The following is a 19,124-nucleotide window of genomic DNA, read 5'->3' on the forward strand; positions in this document are numbered from 1 at the left end:
ACACACACACACACACACACACACACACACACACACACACACACACACAGAAGCATGCATGCCTGTCCATCTATGTGTGCTGTATGTGGCTGCTCCCTCACCACAGAGTGAATATTTAAGAAAGAGATAATAATCAAAAGAAAAGAAATCTGCCACGACTCAGATTAGACTACCCATCATCGTGTAGTAAATGAAATGGAAACTTCAGCCTGTTTTGTTTTTTTCTTCACCTCAAATATATAATTTATAGGGCCACGAGAACTTGAGGTAAGAAGAATTTTTCTAGCAAACTCCTTGTTTTTGAAAGCTGGACAATGGTAAATGTGTGTCCCAGCTTCCTTCTTTTGTGTTGTGAATAAGTAAAAGAAGTGATATGATATTACCATTACATACACGCCAAACATCCTCTTTGCTCCCGAAATAAAAATAAAAGTAAAACTTGTTTTCTTTTATTGTCAAATTAAAGGCATAAACTAAGCTATGTCCGTGCAGTGTTCCATTTGCGTTCGTAATTAGGAGTCTGCATGTAACAACCATGTCAGCAACATGCTCCCTTTGCTAACCCATTTGGGGAGATGTCATTCCTTACTAAGAAATACTGTGCTTAATTAATTCTTGCTCCTAGGAGGTCAACCTGGGGCACTTGTTATGGCTTTAATTGGTGGCATAAATCCTGAGACTCAGGAGGAAAAGCAGGTTGAGCAGTTAGTGGTCTCTTGGCTTTTGGGGAACGTGTCGTGGTGCCAGCCCATCATGGACAGTGACAGCTTCTAGGTCTGATGGCTTAAGATCTGGCCACACTGATGTTAGTATTAAAGTCCAATGTGAAATGAGAAAAGAGGTACAGCAGCAGGTACCGGTATTCTACATTCAACAACAGGAGACGACCTGCTACCTTCTGACTGGGAAAAAATGTGTTTCTGTGAACTCCAGGTCCTACCTATTAAATTATATTCATTATACAGCCCATCTGGAGTCCCTGCCAAACCAAAAACAATCATCTTACAGGCATTAGCAAAAGGAAGCGAAATGTAATTTTTTTAATTGTATACTTTTCATTTCCATTTATTTTTCCCTTTTATTGAAGAAACCAGATCATAAGGAAACCAGCAAACTTCCCTTGCCCTCATCCCCTTCAGGACACAGGCAGAAAATCCCTGGTTGTGGATTCTCGCACATGGTGGCTTGAGGTAACACAAGGCTGTCTGAGGCAGAAGGCAATGGCTAGTTCGGTAGCTTGAAGCTCACAGTAGCTGGGAGATGGATTTCAGAGGAAAGAGGACACAGTGGCTGGTGCCGACTTTCTCTGAAGTGGACTGCCACAAATTACATTTGACAGAGTGGAAATGAAACTCATAAATATCACATAAGATCTAGCTTATTTCTGTGTCCTCTTATCAATGTCAGTTGGCTGGGTTTTGACACAAGACAAAGTCTTCAGTATTTGGGACATTTGTTACTCACTACAGCTCTTTGCTTACCTGACTGACAAGCCCCTACAACATGTATAGAAATGAGGTTCCTCCCATGCAGGACTGTGGAGATCTCAAACATTGGTCCTAGAAGGTAATATGAGGGGTTCAGGCTGGAACTGAGAGTAGCTGAGTACTTTGTACAACAGTTTGATGGCAATGGGTAGCCCCTACCTCTGTGAACCCCACTGAGTGCTTTTACCCCTGAGCTGCTTGCCAGAGGGCTGATGACAGATGGACTTATGCAGCAAGCTCCATAGGCAAATTTCTACTAGAGCCAAGTGTGGTCCTGGGTCTGATCTGGGGAAAGCATTCAATATTCCCAATGGCATGCAGACCACTGCCTGGGCATCATCTGTGCCTGCCTGTCACTTCCCAGAAGCTCACCTGTGAGAACTTCTGGGTTGCTAGATTCTGAAGACTCACTTCAAATTCAGCAACAGTGAAGTGCTTTGGGGCTGCACACAGACACATCCAGTTTGCATGTGCCTTTCTTGGTAACAGTCTTACAAGTTTACATGGAGAAGAAACTCGACTAAATCCTGAGTTTCCAGTTGTGACTCCTGAGTTCTATAATAGGCCCTGTTTCATCAGGTATCTCATACAGGTTAGGAATTGTATTATATGTGTTATTACATATGTGTGGCTATTTTATAAATGTGTATGTAGATACACACATATAATACATATATATATTCAATTGCTCTAAATCGTTTCTTTCCACTTGGTGAGGCATACCCACCCATGAGTCCCCTCTGATTATTGCTCTGTAACATGACTGAGTTTTGGAGGTCAGTGGGAGGGTAGAATTCTGGGTGAGGACTTCTTGTTCACACACAATGGCTCTTTTGTGCCTAGATGGGATGAAGAGTATCCTGTCATTCATTGAGCTACTATCGCCTGGAACTCAAGGCACTTTTCCTGACTTCTGAGTTACAGATTACAGCTGGAAGCCCTCCTCCTAGGTGTATGTCTACTTCTGTAAGGTTCTGTAAGGTGACAGGCTGTCTTGCTCTTACCTATGATGATGTAATGACAGCTTCATGGCAAGCGAACATAGCAGCTACGGGCTTCTTCCTCAGAGTGTATGGCAGTTACTTCCCCTCAATGGCTTACCCAGCTCTTCCTGTCTCAGCCTCCTCCATTTCCGCTTTCAAGAAGACAGACAAGATTCCAACACAATTAAAAGTGAAAATGTCCAAACCCCTTGCCAGTTGTGAATGAACATAGAATACACTAGGTACAATAAGTCGTAAATAATTTATGTCCGCACTCTTTTTCAGTCTGTAAATGAGAACATCTAAGGTAGAAGGACCAGCAGGACACTCCTCCCTTCCCCCATTAAGGTAACAAGATGGGCGGAGAGAATTCACATTGGGGTGTTATTTGGAGCACTGTGCAAATAAAAATTAAAAATTAAAGGGGACGCTTTGAGCAAGCAAGCTCATAAAAGTCATTTTGAAATTTAAAATTACAAATTAGTTCAACTCTCTTTCAGAAGGACTTCCACATGTGGGGTTCCTTTTTCCTGGAAAGGTGCAAACCTACCTTTGATGTGACTGCCCGACATTGTCATCACCCTGTGATGCTGGCTAGGGTGTCCTGAGCAGTCCTCTTATGTGTCCAGAAGCTATCTCTTGAGCTTACCACATTATACTCAGGGCATATTGAAAATGAACAGGATTTGAGGTGAGATGCAAGGGCCCCCAGAGCAGATTGAGGACCATTCAGAGTACCTGCTTTCTTCTCTCGTGGAAGTGCTTTCCTCTCCTGCAGGGATCTATCCACCAGCAGCAGCAGGAGAATCACTCCCTCTAAACCTCTCAAGTCTGGAAACAGCACTGTCTGCTAACCTGTGTTCAGAAGACTGGATGGCCCTTTGCTGTTTCATGTAGTTCATTTGTGATTTATGGACCCTAGTTCTCTTTTTTTTTTTCCTACACCTGCCTATGAACATCTCCTAATTACCCATTGGAGAAAACTGGATAGAAAATATCCTTGCTGAGATTGTATGTGTTCCAAGGAAAAGGGCCAACCCCGTCCAAAGAAATGTTTGGTCTTGTTTGATCTAAGCAAAATAACCCCCAAACTCCACAATAGACATATGGTTCAAATACCCTGGTGTGTTTGGATCCAGTATTCAAAAGAAACACACCCTTCTTTGTCATCTCCTTTGCCCTTCTGGAAACCATTAGAAGGATGGGATCATTCCCTGGGCCCATTATCTCTAGAGAGAAAAACTAGGGAGAGGCCCCCAAAGCTTCAGGTGAGCCTTCCTACCCATGAGCAGGGACGCAGCATCTTTAGAGCAGGTTTTGGCGCCAGGACTACCATCCTTTAATAAGCCCTTCCTGGACCACAGGAAATGCTCTGCAGCCAGACTGCAGAGGGGATGCAGTTTTGATGTGGGCAATGGAGGAATGTGCAGCTTTTCACAAAAGATAGATGTGCCTTCTGTCTAAAGGCAGCAATTTTTGAAAATGAAGCTGAGCGTTTAAAACTAAGGGCTCTGTCAGGGAAAATAAAACAGCTCCCCCTACATCCATTAGGTGGCCTTTTATTGAAAGCTGGAGAACCGTCTGAGTCACGGGCAGGTGCCTCTCTCACCGCCCATGGCCTCTGGTGTGGTGAGAGGCAGCCATTCTGTATCAGCAAGAATTGGACAGAACAGAGAGCAGAAAAACAGACTTAAAAATTAATTCTGTGTATTCTGCTAAATTTTCTCTCACTAGAGTGGGATTCATACATGTAAATTGAAAGTCTCGGAAACAACACTAGCTGCAAAGAGTGTATTTTTCCCAAGCAAGCGCTTTGGTGGAGACTCTAATGTGCTAATTGCCGGCAAGTTCATGGTGTTTAAAAGAACTTTACCTTTGCATTGGGGACCTATTTGATCTCAAATCTTGGCCTCGTGCTGACATAATGCAGCTACTTTAATGTTAAAGATCAAGAAAGGGGAGCCTGTGGGTGAAATTCCAGCCCATCTTCTTACTAATTTGATGAGAGAGAAAGGGAGTTGGAATAAATCACTAAATTAGCATTTCTGCCTGAATTTATGATATTGGAGCCTTGCTGCTGGAAATATCACTTCCTTTTCCTTATTCGAAGAATGTTCTGGGGAAGGAAGTGGGGGAAGGGGCAATCAAGGACAAGGTATAATGACATAGCTATGTGAACCTTCCATAATGAGACCCATGGCTTTCTGTGCTAGCCTAGAATCTTAATTTGAAAAGAGAAGAAAAGAATTCTGGTGGCTCTTCATTCATTGGGTTTAGGTGTTTTGCTGGTCTTGCCCTTTCTATGATAACATTAGTGTTCCCAATACTCTCTCCCCAAAGAGAGTGAGATACAGCCCTTCCTGCCAAGGTGAATTGTCTTGTACATACACAAGGCAGCGTCTTATTGTAAAATTTCTAATAGGCTGTGTTGATGGCTGGAAACAAGATCGTGGCTTCCTGAGGATCTGCTTCTCCTCTCTGCTGGAGCGTGAGTGTTTGTGATCCACAGGACAAGAAGAAGGACTTTGAGTGTGGAGTCCACAGAGCACAAAGATGCAGTGTAGAGAGACTGCCTTGGGTGTGCCTGTCATAGAGAAGTGTCACTGTCCAAAGCCACTCAAAGCTTCAGCTGCTGGGGACAGGCAATGGTACCCTCTCACTGACCACTTCTGTGTTTGGGCTATGACTTGGGATGATACCTTCTCATATGAGACTGTCGTCTGGTGTCAACCTGGCTTTTCCATGCAACGACAGGTTCTGTTTTGGAAATTTGATCTCGGGCAGTATTTTCTAGATAAGTGTGGTGAGAGCAGCATCTGCTGTAGCAAGCAGAGGTCTCTCTCTCTCTCTCTCTCGTATTTTCCGTTTGCTGGGTTTTTGAAGGCACAACTGCGAGTGTCTAAGTTGCCTCCCTTTTCTGGTCTTCACACTGCCTTGGATTTTTTTCCTTTCCTCTTCAGCTTTAGCATGGAACTGTGTATAAAGTCATTAAGAAAAAAAATTCTACCAGTAGGACCCCAAACTGGCCTTCAAAGTTCAACCCACTTGAGATAGGAGGAAAAGGCCCATCCAGTTGTGGATAGTAGTATTTTTCTCTACTGATTTAGATCTTTAATGCTCTAAAACATTATAGACCCATCATAATTATTGGTATCTGTGAAAGGGCTTTGAATTATGTGCTGTGTGGGGTTGCCATGGCAATGTTCAGTGTCATCAAGAGTGTTTTGACAGAGCTGAGTCCTGCCTGTGTCAGTGGTGAACACTGTACACCGGACTTACAGATTTTAAGATTCATGCTCTTTGGCAAAGCATTTTGGAGTGTATTAATGTGCATTTTGACTCTGTTTCCTTCTGCAAACATTCTTGCCCCTCCTTCCCAGCCCAGATGGGAATCTGGATTTAAGTGCAGATGATGTTTATGACCCATGCTCAGAGCAATGGGGGCCACTCGCTCCTGGATTTTAGCTAAGGAGCTATTCTGGTACATGTTCTCCATAAAATAACTGAGAAGTTAAAAGCTTCAAACTTGTTGGCTTCTTGCCTTGTTCTATCTAGTGTAACCCTAACAATAAATTGGTAACTATAGGATACACTGTGGAAGGGCACCAAAGAACTGACCCACATAATCTAGATAGCAGATGTCTTTGGTTGCTTTAAAGGAAATGGCCTCGAGCTAAGTAATGCTCTGAGAGCCCAGTGAATTCCTTCACTTTAGAAGCTATTTTGCCCTCAGTACTGAAGAGTTTCTTCTGCATCTTCAAACTCTCAAGATGCAATGAATGCTCCCAGGTGTGTCATCTTTATGCATGTACCCTTCTGCACTAGAGATCTTGGGATAATCCATTTGCTGTCCCAACCCTGTTTTCTTGACTTTCTTCTAGATTTCTCTGAATGTGGGTGGATCTCCAGTATGGTGGACATCCAGAGGTCACCAGTTAAGCTTCTGAGCCCTCCTGGAGTTTCACCTCATGATTCATGATTAAGCTTCTTAAGGCTTCATCATTTATAACCATTATTTCACCCAATGTCATATTTTGTGTTAAAAAACATTTTTTCACCTAAATTAAAATATTTGATCCAAGTGGGTCATGTCTTCTGACCATAGTTTTTTGTTTGTTTTTGTTTTGTTATTTGACTGTTTTTGCATGAATTGCCCAGCAGCCTTTCTTCACAGGGAACTGTTGCACTATAGGCATTAGCTCTGTGCCCTTCTTGAGATGCTCAGAGTCTGGAAGTGTGAGCCTTGACCACCACTGGTGTAAGTTCAGGCCCTTGGCCAAGAGCAGAGGTCAATCACAGGGAGTTTTAATTCCCTGTGGATTAAAGGGACTAAGGGCAATGGCTCCTAAGACTAAGGGAAGTTGATCTCTTGAGGGGGGGTGTCACCTGACCGAGTCCAGGAAAATGCTGTTACATGGTCTTCCAGAAAGATTAGTCAAAATGTAGAAGCAGTGTTGTCTGAGTTGACCATAGAGCCTTTGCACTCACCTTGTATTACTGTTCTTTTATATTCACTGAACTCCCAGCCTGGGGCCAGGACCTGGTAGGAATTTATTTCCTTATTTAAAAACAAAACAAACAAACATTCTTCAGCTCCTCCCTCTGAGGCAGCTGGGCTTCCTTTTATGGAACAAGGACCAGATCAGCTGTTGGCCCCTCATCTGGCAGCAGGCAGCCGAGACTAACACCAGCTGACTGGCTCAGTGTTTTCTTTGCCTTAGGTCTGTGCCCTCCACCTCAGGAGGAAACCCTTCCTCATCACAGCAGTCTCTGAATTTCCTCTCTTTCCCTCCCTCTCACTCATTGTCTTTTCTGCTCAGTGGATAGGGTCTTGGCTTGTCTGCCCGCCCCAAGCCTGCTATTAAAAACTTCCCAGATGCTGTCACGACTGGGCTTCCAGCCACAGAGGGTGTTTCTGTTTGTTTAAGGCAACATGTTTCCTGGTCTTGCAACCTTGCTTCCTAGAGTGACCAGGGCATTATTCCCCACCCCCTCACCCTGCTGGGGGCAGGTCTGGGAATATGAACTATTGCCCGCTGTCCTCAGCAGCCTGTGACCTGGGTGGCCACCCAGCTCCTCCTGGATTGAGATAGACTTGGAATCTTTTTCCTTTTAATGGTGGGATAAAACACATACGGTTCCTGGTTCTCTCTCCCTTTGAGCCTCACTTAGTACAGAAATTACCTTGGCCACACCTCAGCTCATTGATGTGGTTCGTTCTACCCCATTTCTGTTGCTATGATAAAATGTCATGACAAAAAAGAGCTTACAAGATAAAGGCTTTATTTCCACTGACATTTTCAAGTTACAGTTCATCATTTCAGGGAAGTCGAAACAGCTAGTCATATCACATCCACAGTCAAGAACAGGGAAATGATTGCATGTGTACTTAGTGCTCAGCACACTGTCAGTACTTAACTCAGGACTGCTTGGTAAGAAATGGTGTTACCCACAGTGGCCTGAGTCTTCCCACATCAGTTATCAATCAAGACAACTCTCTACAGACATGCCTGATCCAGACAATCCCTCATTAAGTCTCTCTTCCCAGGATGGTCTAGGGTGTATTGAGTTAACAATTAAAACTAATCACACAGTCTCCCACACTGCTTTTTGAGTGGCGTTTTCCTGACCCAGTGCTTTTTGTGACTAAAGATGATGCCAAAATGCCTTTCTGAAAAATAAAGTTTTTATTTAGTGCCTAACCTTAAACCACTGTAATATCTGCTACACATCTAAGCCTGACTAGACAGCTGTAAAGCTAAATGCAGCCCACTGTCAGAATAGCATAGCATGACTCCTCAAAGTAGCTGTGTGTAATAATTAAACTGGAGGGGGTGATGGCAACACTATCTCAGAGTTAGGAATTCCGGAGTATGCTCTTGCCCAGCAAGGCCAGCTCAGGAATTATATGCTTGTATTGTTGCCCAGTTCCCAACAGCTAACCTAACAACAACAACAACAGCAGCAGCAGCAGCAGCAGCAACATAACTATTTGGTCAAGTCAAGAACTCTCAACTCTCATGGCTGTTTTAGCCAGCCATGATTCTGACGTTGTCCTCTTTTGCGTAGGAGAGTACAGTGTCTCCCTAGTCCATACTTGGCATTCCTTCAAGATCTTTTGAAGTCAGGTCTTTTTCTGTTGTCTCCTATGCACTCCTGTCATTCACCCTGTGCCCCCACTCGGTGCCCGCTGACCCAGAGTCCTGTAGGAAAACACCTACTGCGCACATTCTCCCCTTCCCTAGAGCCCTGGACCAGTGATGAGTCTCCTCTAACTCATTTGAACTCCCGTTGCTTTCATTTACTCAATCGGGATGTTATTGCATCTACGATGTGCTAAATACCACCCCAGTCTTTTTCATGGCTTGTTTCCATAATGCTCTTCCCACATTGCCTGTCAGTTCTTTAGCTGCTGTCCAGGGTAGTATTCTGACCACACTCCTCGGTGTCACCGTTTGCAGAGCTCCCTTGTCATGATTTCTCACAGATTGTGTTTTCTGTTACTAGAGGGTTTGTTATGGTGAATAGCTCCAGAGGGATTTAGTGGGGAAGACATGGCTACAGGCAGGGAAGCCACAAGCAGCAGAAGTGGGATGCCTGTCCACACTGCATCTATGCTTAAAAAGCATGCAAAGACCACATGGGGTCAGGCTGTAAAACCCCAAAGCCTGCCCCAGGGACATACTTATTCCACCAAGACTCCACTAGCCAAAGGTTCCAGAACCCTTCCAAAGGGGGACCAAGTGTTCAAATGTAGAAATGCATAGAAAACATCTTACATTCAACCCACAGCTCAGACTGACGAAGCCATGACGAAGCCTTGCCATCCACACCAGCCAGTTGACTTAAGTTACTGATTAAGGAGTGTATGAGGGAGCACATGCTCATGGAACTGGGAGGACTTGGCCCAGAAGAATGCAGAGACTGGCAGCGCTGTTCTTTCTAAGTAGAGAATCGTTATTTTAATCACAGAATGTGTGTGGGAATTCTCCTATAAGGAACCTTTAAGGAACCAGGTTTTTATAATAACAAGAATGACCACTCGCCAAGCTCTTGTTCCCTGGCAGGGCCTGTGTTGTGGCTGATGCTTACCCATCCCACTGGGTAAGAACTCCCCCAATCTTTCTTGCAGATGAGGGACCTGAGTGAGGCCTTAGCCCAAGGTCACAGAGGCAGTTAAGTGATGGGGTCAGAATTAAAGTCCACACAGGCCTTAATTAAAACCTAGCTTACAGCTGTAGACTAGTGTCTCAATTTTAAAAATTCAGTCTCTGTGGAAGATAATGAGTACTGTTACTGTTACATATGACACCATCCAGAAGCTTCAAAACCAGACAAGGCCAGTGGATCGGGAGGCTCTAGACCCATAATACGGACGTCTTAAAAGAGAAGGTAGCCCAACTAAGTCACATGACAAAATATGCTGGGGGGTGGGGTGGGAAGCCAGGCTACTTCTTTCTGTGTACTTTATAAACAAGCAAGTTCAAGCTATTAGTCCATTGAGGGAACTTGGAAGTTTAGGTATTTAGGTTCAGGGGGATACTTGAGTATCTTTTGTTTTAAGATAGTTTCTTTACTGATTATAATAGAAAGTGAGTCACAGCAATAATCTTTCATATGCCCCAGGTGAGACAGAACTAGTCTGAGCCAGTTATGAGCACTCCCATTGTGTTTAATAAAGGAGCCATGTGGCTCTAACATGACTCCCTGGTTTTCTCCTCCATAGGTTGGAATCCTGGGAAGAGTTGATAGATATGATGTAGGAACAATTGAGAACTTCACAGATAGAAAATACTAAAGTGTTGTTGAAAATGCTGGTATGCCTTTTTGATGTGGAGATCATTGCTCTCAGTGTTGCCAGCTTTGACTATCCAGACTACTGAATCCACAGTCAGTAAAATCATGGTTAATCAATAGAAGCTGTAATTATCCACTAAAAGTGTTAAACACTCAACAGAAGTCATGATTGATTTAAAAACACTGGGAGTGGCCAACAGAATCATGGTTGACATCAGTCAGTTGACACACACAAGTCAGGGTTCACTCACAGAAATCCACACTGACAAAGCTGATTGCCACTCATTGATCAGCAACTCTTTCCTTATTTCATTGAAAGAAACATTGTGATTCGCCTTCTTAAGTTCAAATAATGCCATCCTAAGGGATGCAATTAATGTTAACAGATATCTTAAATGACCTGAGGTATGAATCCAAAACTATCCTATAGGCTCTGGTTATAACTTGAACATCATCATCATTCATTCAATTAACAATTATTTATTGAACATCTACTGTGTATGAAATTCTGCCAAAGCCCTAGCATACACTATCCTTCCAGGAGTCGAATAGCTGTTTCCTTGACAGTCTTTGTCACCTCGTCCAGTCCCCTGCCATCATTCCAGGAAGCTGTAGTGGACACTGTAGATGACACCAGAGTGTTTGTTGCAGTTACAGGAGCCAGTCTCCCTGCCAGTCTTTTGTCAATAGCATAAAGACATGGGTACCAGAAACTGGTGGTCCTGAAGCCCCGTAGTGGGAAAATTCATTGTGTCTTTGGGATTTGTAGGCTATGACCGTGGCCACCGTCTGTCAATCCTCATATTATCTATGTGACAGACATACAATTCATCTTCACATCTATGTGAAGGCAGACTGTACTATTGCTTAATACTTCAACTTTCCTTGAACGAATGAAGCTTACAAGAAGGAATATCAAAGCTTCTAGGAAAAGAAGCATCCTTGTGTATATCAGTTACAAAAGGCTTTGTTGATGAGGTACTCATGGTAGCTCCCTGGGATATCTGGGTAAAGTAATGTTAGAAGTATAAGACTTGGAGTTAAAAACCTGCCTCCTAAAATTTTAGCCACGAGCCCTGGGTCTCCTCAAAAAGATCCCAACTTCAAGGCTGCCATAGATATTCACCTGAAGGCTTTCCCTAGAGGCCATGTCATGACTCTGAGATGACCATAAATGCTATTGGAGTCCTTGCTGTCCTTTAAGCTTCTAGCAAGTATAGAAAACTCCCACTCCTGCTCATTCTGGTGGAAGGTGTCTCTCTCCTTAGTCTTCTGACAGTACACTTTCTTGTCCATCCTAGTGTTCACTGTCTGGTAGAGTTTGTAGCCCAGGACTGAGCAACTAGAAAAGATCATGTCCACACATCCTCCAGTTCATAACTGAGAAGCTGAGAGCTCAGCTGTACAAAGTTGAGACCATGACCAGCTTACAGCCCATGGATAATGAGGAGCATACTGGCAGGGGCTTCACTCCCAGGGCAAGGCACCTTGTCTGTTGGGTCTGCCCTCTCCTACCTTTTTCCAAATACAAGCAGCTCTTCATCTTCTCATAGTCAGTCTTTTGGTCTTTGCCCTACATGCGTTTTCTATCTACTTGCTTCAAGAACTGTTTTATGTGAACCTCTAAAGCCTATTTTAAATACCCAAGGCCAATCATATGAGGCCTTTCATTTTAAGTCAGACATATATGTGGCTTTAGATCACATTGAATCACATGATAAGGAAGATGAGTTCCCTCAGAGTTTCTGAAAACAACAACAACAACAACAACAACAACAACAAAACCCTCATAAAATGCTGATATGCACCTGATATTCACTCATAATCTACCTCAGCAAGGAGTGGGATGGCCCAGAGTTTCAGACCTTCCATAGACTTACTATCCACAGGGCATGAGATTCATCTGAACACTGTCTCACTAGGTGTTCTATGTTTATGGTTCTGGCTTCCCAAGCAAGCCAGAGATAAAACAATTCCATCTTTATGTTAAAGCATCCTATATAAAACTGTTAAATCGTCAATGACCTGGGGTTCTGTACCACACCTCATCCACACACAGTCCTGAAAGCTGAGGTCTCTAGCAGGGATGAGGCTTATGTAAGATAGCAGTGAAGGAAGGCAAAGGTGTGGGTGACACAAAACCCCATATGAATCACAGACAGTCTCTGTTTACCCAACACACAGATCAAAATACCTCCCAGCATGTATCATAGTCGGCAAGGGTTCTGCCATGCTGGGAATGATTTCCTGAAACTGAGACCTGCTGACACCCAGCCAAAGTCTGATCTGGAAAACTGAGAAGTTGTATTTGGTTTCAGTCATTGTTTCTGAGCCATACTGATGGGTAATTAGTGATGGATAAAGTTCCCCAGTTCTCTCTTACTTCCCTTGAATATCATGGTGTTCTTTTTCTGTGCTCCCCAGTCACTAAAAAATTGCCAAACTGAATATTTGGGTTTTAATAAATGAAAGGGGCACCTGTGGTCCCCTCTTCTTTTGTTCCTTTTGCACACACAAAGACTGTCGCCCCCACTGTGTTCTTCATGGCCAAGGAGCAAGGATTTGTTTTTTAAATGTTGAGTTGGTACCTTTGAGGACCAGAGGTGCCATGTAGTATTCTGAGAAAGGTGTCCTGCCACAGAAGCTCACACTTCTCAGGTTCCAGGACACAGGTGACCTGTTGTTTTAGATTCTGATCATTCTTATACACCAAAGGTTAAAAAAAAAAAAAAAAACATGTTTTCTTGAAAAAAAAATGTGTGTGTGTTGGGATGTTTGTGTGTTGGGTGGGGGGTGGGAGTACTACTGACAGCTCAGCAGTCTTAAAACAAATCTCCAGGCCCTCACAGTAAAATCATGCCAATAACAATATGTTTGTTTAGACTTTCAAAACCTAGGGCACCTGTGTGAAAATCCTGTGCTCCATGAGCATTCTTGGCTCACAGTCGAGCATTGGCAGGTATTAGTCAGGCTCCTACCTAGGTATTCAACTGAAGGCAAAGTTGTGCTCACATGAGAAGACTATTCAGTGTGTTTCCTGCCTTTGGGAGAATGGTTTGTTGAGTGGTTGTAAATCCCACTGCAACTGGTCAGGTAGAGCTCCACAATTTTAATACTCAGGGCTCTCTGTCAGGCAATAAAAGAGTGAAGACAACAGCTGAGCTTCTATCACCTGCTACGCCCACATGTTGATCTGAGCAAGTAGCACTCCATTAAACTTGGCTGCAGAGCTATCGGGTAGTAACTGAGGGGACAGAGAGGATGAGAGGCCCCTACTTTTGAACCTAAAGTTTGTTCCATTTCATGAGTGTTCTACACAAGTTCAGGATATATTGCTGAGTTTATCAAAGCATTCTTGGGAAGTTAAAAACAATGGCAACACACTCAGCACACACATTTAAATAAAGTCAAATAAAATTGTATTTAATTTATTAAGGAGAAGACTAAATGCAAAACTGTCTCAGGATGACATGAGGGAAATGTAGATAGATGGTAGGTAGATACTTAGGTAGGTAGGTAGGTACTTAAGCTAAGCTGCCATGGGTTCCAGCTAACTCTCTCTGGTGTTTTCCAAGCAAATCAACTTGGCGTTCATTTTAGTAAGACCGTCAAAGTTAGTCTAGCTTTGACTAGAAGGGTCTTTGGGCTGAGGGGTGAGAAGAGAGTGTCACAGCTCCTTGGAACAGGGGCAGTTGTGAGCTGCCAGGTATGAGTGCTGAGAACAGAACCTGTGTTCTCTGCAAGAACAAAAGTACTCGTGGCCACTGGGATTTTAAGTTCAGTTTTTGCAGCCATCCCTCTATCAGCAGACTGAGCCCAAGGTGCATCCCAAGGTGGATTCTGGTCTCTTGTACAGCTCGCTGTTTATCTGCTCATCTTCTTACTTGCAGGGCTTTTTCCGCCGAAGTATTCAGAAGAACATGATCTACACTTGCCACCGAGATAAGAACTGCGTTATTAACAAGGTCACTAGGAATCGATGCCAGTACTGCCGCCTGCAGAAGTGCTTTGAAGTGGGCATGTCCAAAGAGTGTGAGTGGAATCTCTGTTTACTTATCTCTGCATATATGTGCTCAGCTTCTAAGATCCAATCATCAAGAGTGATGTTTTAGCATGGAACATTCAGATGGGACAGCAATGGTGTGCTGCCACAGCTAGGTATAAAAAGACATGGCATGATGAGGGAACCATGAAGACTCTGGAAAGCTTGAGAGTTGTTGGTGAAAGCCAGGTTGTAGGTGTTGTGGCTGTGGATTCCAGGGGGTTCCTGACTCAGTGGGGCTCCTGAGCTGACAGTCAGCATGGCCATGCCCCCTCTGTATCTTCATCCTGATGGTGGATATACTGTAGCACGGGGATAAAGGAGATGAAAAGCCATAATACTTGCAGAAGTACGGATTTGCTGTTTGTAGATGGGAGACATGGTGTACACTTGTTTTAGAAGGATCATTTGGGCACTGGAGCACTGGAATTTTTCTCAGGTTGAATTAGCTTTTCTCTTCTAAACCATTCCTTCACAACAAGAATAACAAAAATACCTAAATGAATCAAAAATTGCCTATTGGGCCATAAACATCTGATACTAGGGAGTTAACTATAGATGCATTAGTGTAGATAGATGTTATAAGATACAGATTTTTTTTTCATTATTTATATTTTCTCCTTGATGCTTCTACATAGAAACTAACGTGATGGCAAATCGTTCGGCCCTCAGGCCTAAAGCATCCTAGGGATTCTCGGTGAATGACTCAGGCAGCAGGCCTAAGATGTCTCAGAGATGTGTCCCAGTTGAGACATGGAAGGCACTGCTACTTCTTCATTCCATCTCTCAGGGGATGTTGAAGGCTCACTGCAGATGAGTCACTAGGCAAGGTGCTTCCCTGGGGAACCTGGAGATGTCTTTATGCTCCAAGAGCATAGGGCAAGAAGTCAGATACATATCCATGACTTTACTGTGCATGAGAAGAGCTGTGCTGTGAGCCAAGGGCTTTTGTTTTAGCCTTAGGAAGGAGCCTGGACTAAAGGAAGAGAGGCCCACAGCTAGTGACACTGCTCCAGTGGTGCCCAGGGACTGTGAGAACTGTTTCTCATAACACACACACACACACACACACACACACACACACACACACACACTTCTTAGCACTGTTTCCTATAACTTTCCCTGGCCTCATTGCTTGGGTTTCTGATCTTCAGGAATAGGATTAACATGGTTAATCTTAGGTCAGCTGGTTGTCCATTTCGATCATAGTACTCAGTTCACTGAATGTACCTAGGCCGGTCTCAAGAAAGAGACTTCAAAACTCGTCCTTAGACTGTTGCGACAGACGTGCTCTCCTTTCCAAAGCATGTGAACAGAAAAGCAAGTGAGCACAATGCAGTCATCTTCAGGACAAAATGGGCCTCCTAATGGAAAAGCAGGTGACTGAAAGCAAGCTTTGGACAGTGGCCCTCGCCTGCAGTGCCAGCCTACCCTATGTCCTCTGCCTCCACATCATTCAATTATGTTTACCAAGAGATACCCATTATACCCTTGGAGCCAAAGTCCTGCTCATGCATGGAGTCCCTAGGAGCAAGCCTGGGCTAGGCAGACAGGCAGAAAGGTTGTGTGTGGACCATTCCCTCTGAGAAGCTCTCTCTGTACAGGACAGATCATGTGGCCATTTATTATCCAGCTACTTGATCTCTCCAAACGGACTGAGTTACTAGCAAGCAAGAAATGTGGGGCTGGGAAGCTGATGTTCAATTATCTTAGGGCTGACCTTTCTCCCCTGCTGGGAAAGGCCTGTTGACCTGAAATGACCATGTTATTTACATGAGTGAAACCAGGAGGGTCACCTGATGTTCTGGTTTTTTGGTCTGACACCCATGCCATGATATTTACCTGGGTGCCACTTGTCAGATCACCTGATGCTCCTATTCTGGTCCCACTGACATGGAGGTCATATGTATCTTTGTGGGAGAACTTCAACTCAGACTAAGGTTATAAATGAATAAGTCAGATGTCAATGAGGAGAAAAAAATCAGTAGTTTTGTATTTATTTTGTGTGGGCTGGAGACCCATTTCCTGCTTATATTACTTAAAACCCGTATCCTGCTTCCCTGTCAAAATTGGCAGCTTAGTTGGCAATTAAAAAAAATAATGTTTACACACACAGGAAAACCCCAGCTTCAACTCTCAAGGAACTTATCACCTTAATTAGATTTAAAAATATAGAAATGGGAAGAAAATGGGATCGTTATGTCCAACTACACAAAAATAAATGTTTTTCTTAGAAGGAAATTGGAGGGGAAATAAGTACTTGGAATACAGAAATTAGGAGTCTAACAGAGTATTTTTTTAGAGCTGAAACAAAAGGAAGCAGACAGAAATGAGACTTGTAACCAATTACCCCACACCATACATAATGGAGAGGAGCCTGGAGCAGTAGACGCTTCTGGAATGTTAGAACTGAAAAAGGATCTTAGAGATTGGTTTCACTTGCTTGACATGTAAGTGCACCAACACCCAGAAAGGCAAGCAGCTCATGCCTGTAATCTCTTCCTGCACAAGGAGAAGCAGGTCTCCAATTCAAGCATGCCCTTCTTCTCCCCCATTGTTTTCAGCTTTGATATTCCTACTCAGTCACAGCCATGGAGCTTATCGATTTGTTAATCACTGGGCAAGATAGTACCTAAGGATCACAGAAGTGCCCAAGATACGTACAGTGTTCTCCAAGGTTGTGGAGCCAAACTCGAGGCATCCCATCCCTAATCTTCTTGTGGGATGCAGGAGCTATTATGAACCAAGAGATCTTGGATTTGATATGTAGAAAATAGAGCCTGGCTGAGGAGGGGAGAGCCCTAGACTGAAAGTGGCAGAGACTCAGAGTAGCTTAGCTGAAAATCAGCATATCTCACAGAAAGTCCGTGTGAGTTATAGCTTAAAGGGCTTGTGTGTCTTTATCTTCATCCATGCTGTGAACTACTATTGCCTTCATAGTTGGAAAGTTGTTCCCTGTGGCTGACAAAGATGGCCACCAGAAGCTCCAGGTTTGTCTTTCTGGAGGAGGGAGAAAAGGGGAGGAAGTAGTGAATGAATGAGACAGACAGAGAGACAAAGACAGAGAGACAGACTCGGATCATGATCATAGTCTAGGCTGTGGTCTTGTTGGTTGGATTTGTGTCATATAACCCTCTGTGAACACAATTGTCTGTTGTCACTGGTGTGTGTCTTATGACATCCCCTCAAGACTAGGGCTAAGGCTTAATTTACCCAAATAAGAGAGACAAAGGCATGAAGAAAGTATCCCTTAGCATATATTCAGAAAGATAGAAGTGTGTAGCTCAATGGAAAAGCCCTGTCTAGTATGCCTGAGACACTGGATTCATCCCCAAAACTGCCACGAATACATGTGACATTATGACTTCTATAGACAACAAATCCCATAGTGCTGATCCCAGATCATCTTTCATTTCTTCTTTCTGATTTTTCTTCTTTTTTAATTGTTTTCCTTCCCTTCCCTTCCCTTCCCTTCCCTTCCCTTCCCTTCCCTTCCCTTCCCTTCCCTTCCCTTCCCTTCCCTTCCCTTCCCTTCCCTTCCTTTCCTTTCCTTCCCTGTCCTTCTTTCTATCTCTCTTTGAGATGGCTCCCACATAGCCCATATGCACCTTGAACCCACTATAAAGATGGTCTTAAACTCAAGACCTTCCCACCGTGAGTGCTGACATACCCACTCCATTCTTTATGTTTGGTGGGGACCAGATAAATCTAAGAATTGTGTTACAGTGGTAGCTAACTTACAGGGTGTTTTCTACATGTCAGATATATACTTTGCTCATATTCATGCACACACAGTCACACACACACACACACACACACACACACACACACACACTGCACTCACTTGTCCCTATTCTCCCTCCTACTGGTTCTCTTTGTTCGTTGTCTCCTTTTGAGATAGAGCAATGGTTCAGTGGTTAAAAGTGAGCGTTCTGCTCTTATGAAGGATTCAAGTTTAGTTTTCAGGGGTGGCTCACAAACACTTAGACCTCCAGTTACAATATAGATAAACAGATAGACAAATAGAAAGAAAGAAAGAAAGAAAGAAAGAAAGAAAGAAAGAAAGAAAGAAAGAAAGAAAGAAAGAAAGAAAGGAAGGAAGGAAGAAGGAAGGAAGGAAGGAAGGAAGGAAGGAAGGAAGGAAGGAAGGAAGGAAGGGAGGGAGGAAGGAAGGAAGGAAGAAAATGTGAGATTTTTGGGGTCTCACTTATTTTGATTAATATGCTGATGTGTAGTTTTTTCCATTTTCCTACAAATGACATGATTTCATTCTTTATGGCAGAATAAAAAAGCATGTAGGCTCCATCTTTTTACCTATCTTTTGTTCACCTGCTGATTGGCCCCTAGACAACATGTTCTGTATCTTGGCTACTGTGAAGCACACTTTCTTTTTATCCCATTGGTCCTCCAGACAGCCCTAGGAGACAGACTACTTAGAATGCCTTCCAACCTTTTATTTTTCATGGCAACTAAGATTCAGGGAAGTTAATTGTTGTGTTTAATAACACAGTTATTAAGGAACAGTGCTGGGATTTAGAAGAAGGAAGTTTTACATTTTATTCTTTATTAGTGTGTATGTGTGCTCTCATGTATACACACACATACACACACACACATGTACATATAGTTGTCATGCATGGCTCTTGAATGGAGGCTAGAGGACAATTAGTAGGAGTCAATCCTTTCCTTTCCCATGTAGGTACCAGAGATCAAACTCCAGCCGGCAGCCTTAGCATCTACCACCTTTACCCCCTGAGCTGTCTCACTGGCTGTGGTAGAAGTCCTTTGATTATAAAGTCTGTATTCAAACTGAAA

At 43.5% G+C, this 19,124-nt stretch overlaps 1 protein-coding gene across 2 annotated transcripts in view; it reads left to right on the plus strand.

Moving 5' to 3' along the window:
- Rarb (retinoic acid receptor beta) overlaps positions 1-19,124 on the plus strand; it is a 339,811-nt gene that overhangs the window by 254,081 nt on the left and 66,606 nt on the right. For both annotated transcript variants that reach the window (XM_028760673.1, XM_028760674.1), the window contains exon 3: positions 14,158-14,299. In XM_028760673.1, the coding sequence (XP_028616506.1) occupies positions 14,158-14,299 (142 nt within the window). The remainder of the gene's footprint in view (positions 1-14,157; positions 14,300-19,124) is intronic.

Source organism: Grammomys surdaster, unplaced genomic scaffold (genome assembly GCF_004785775.1).
Source record: "Grammomys surdaster isolate TR1022 unplaced genomic scaffold, NIH_TR_1.0 126546, whole genome shotgun sequence".
NCBI classification, from domain to species: domain Eukaryota; kingdom Metazoa; phylum Chordata; class Mammalia; order Rodentia; family Muridae; genus Grammomys; species Grammomys surdaster.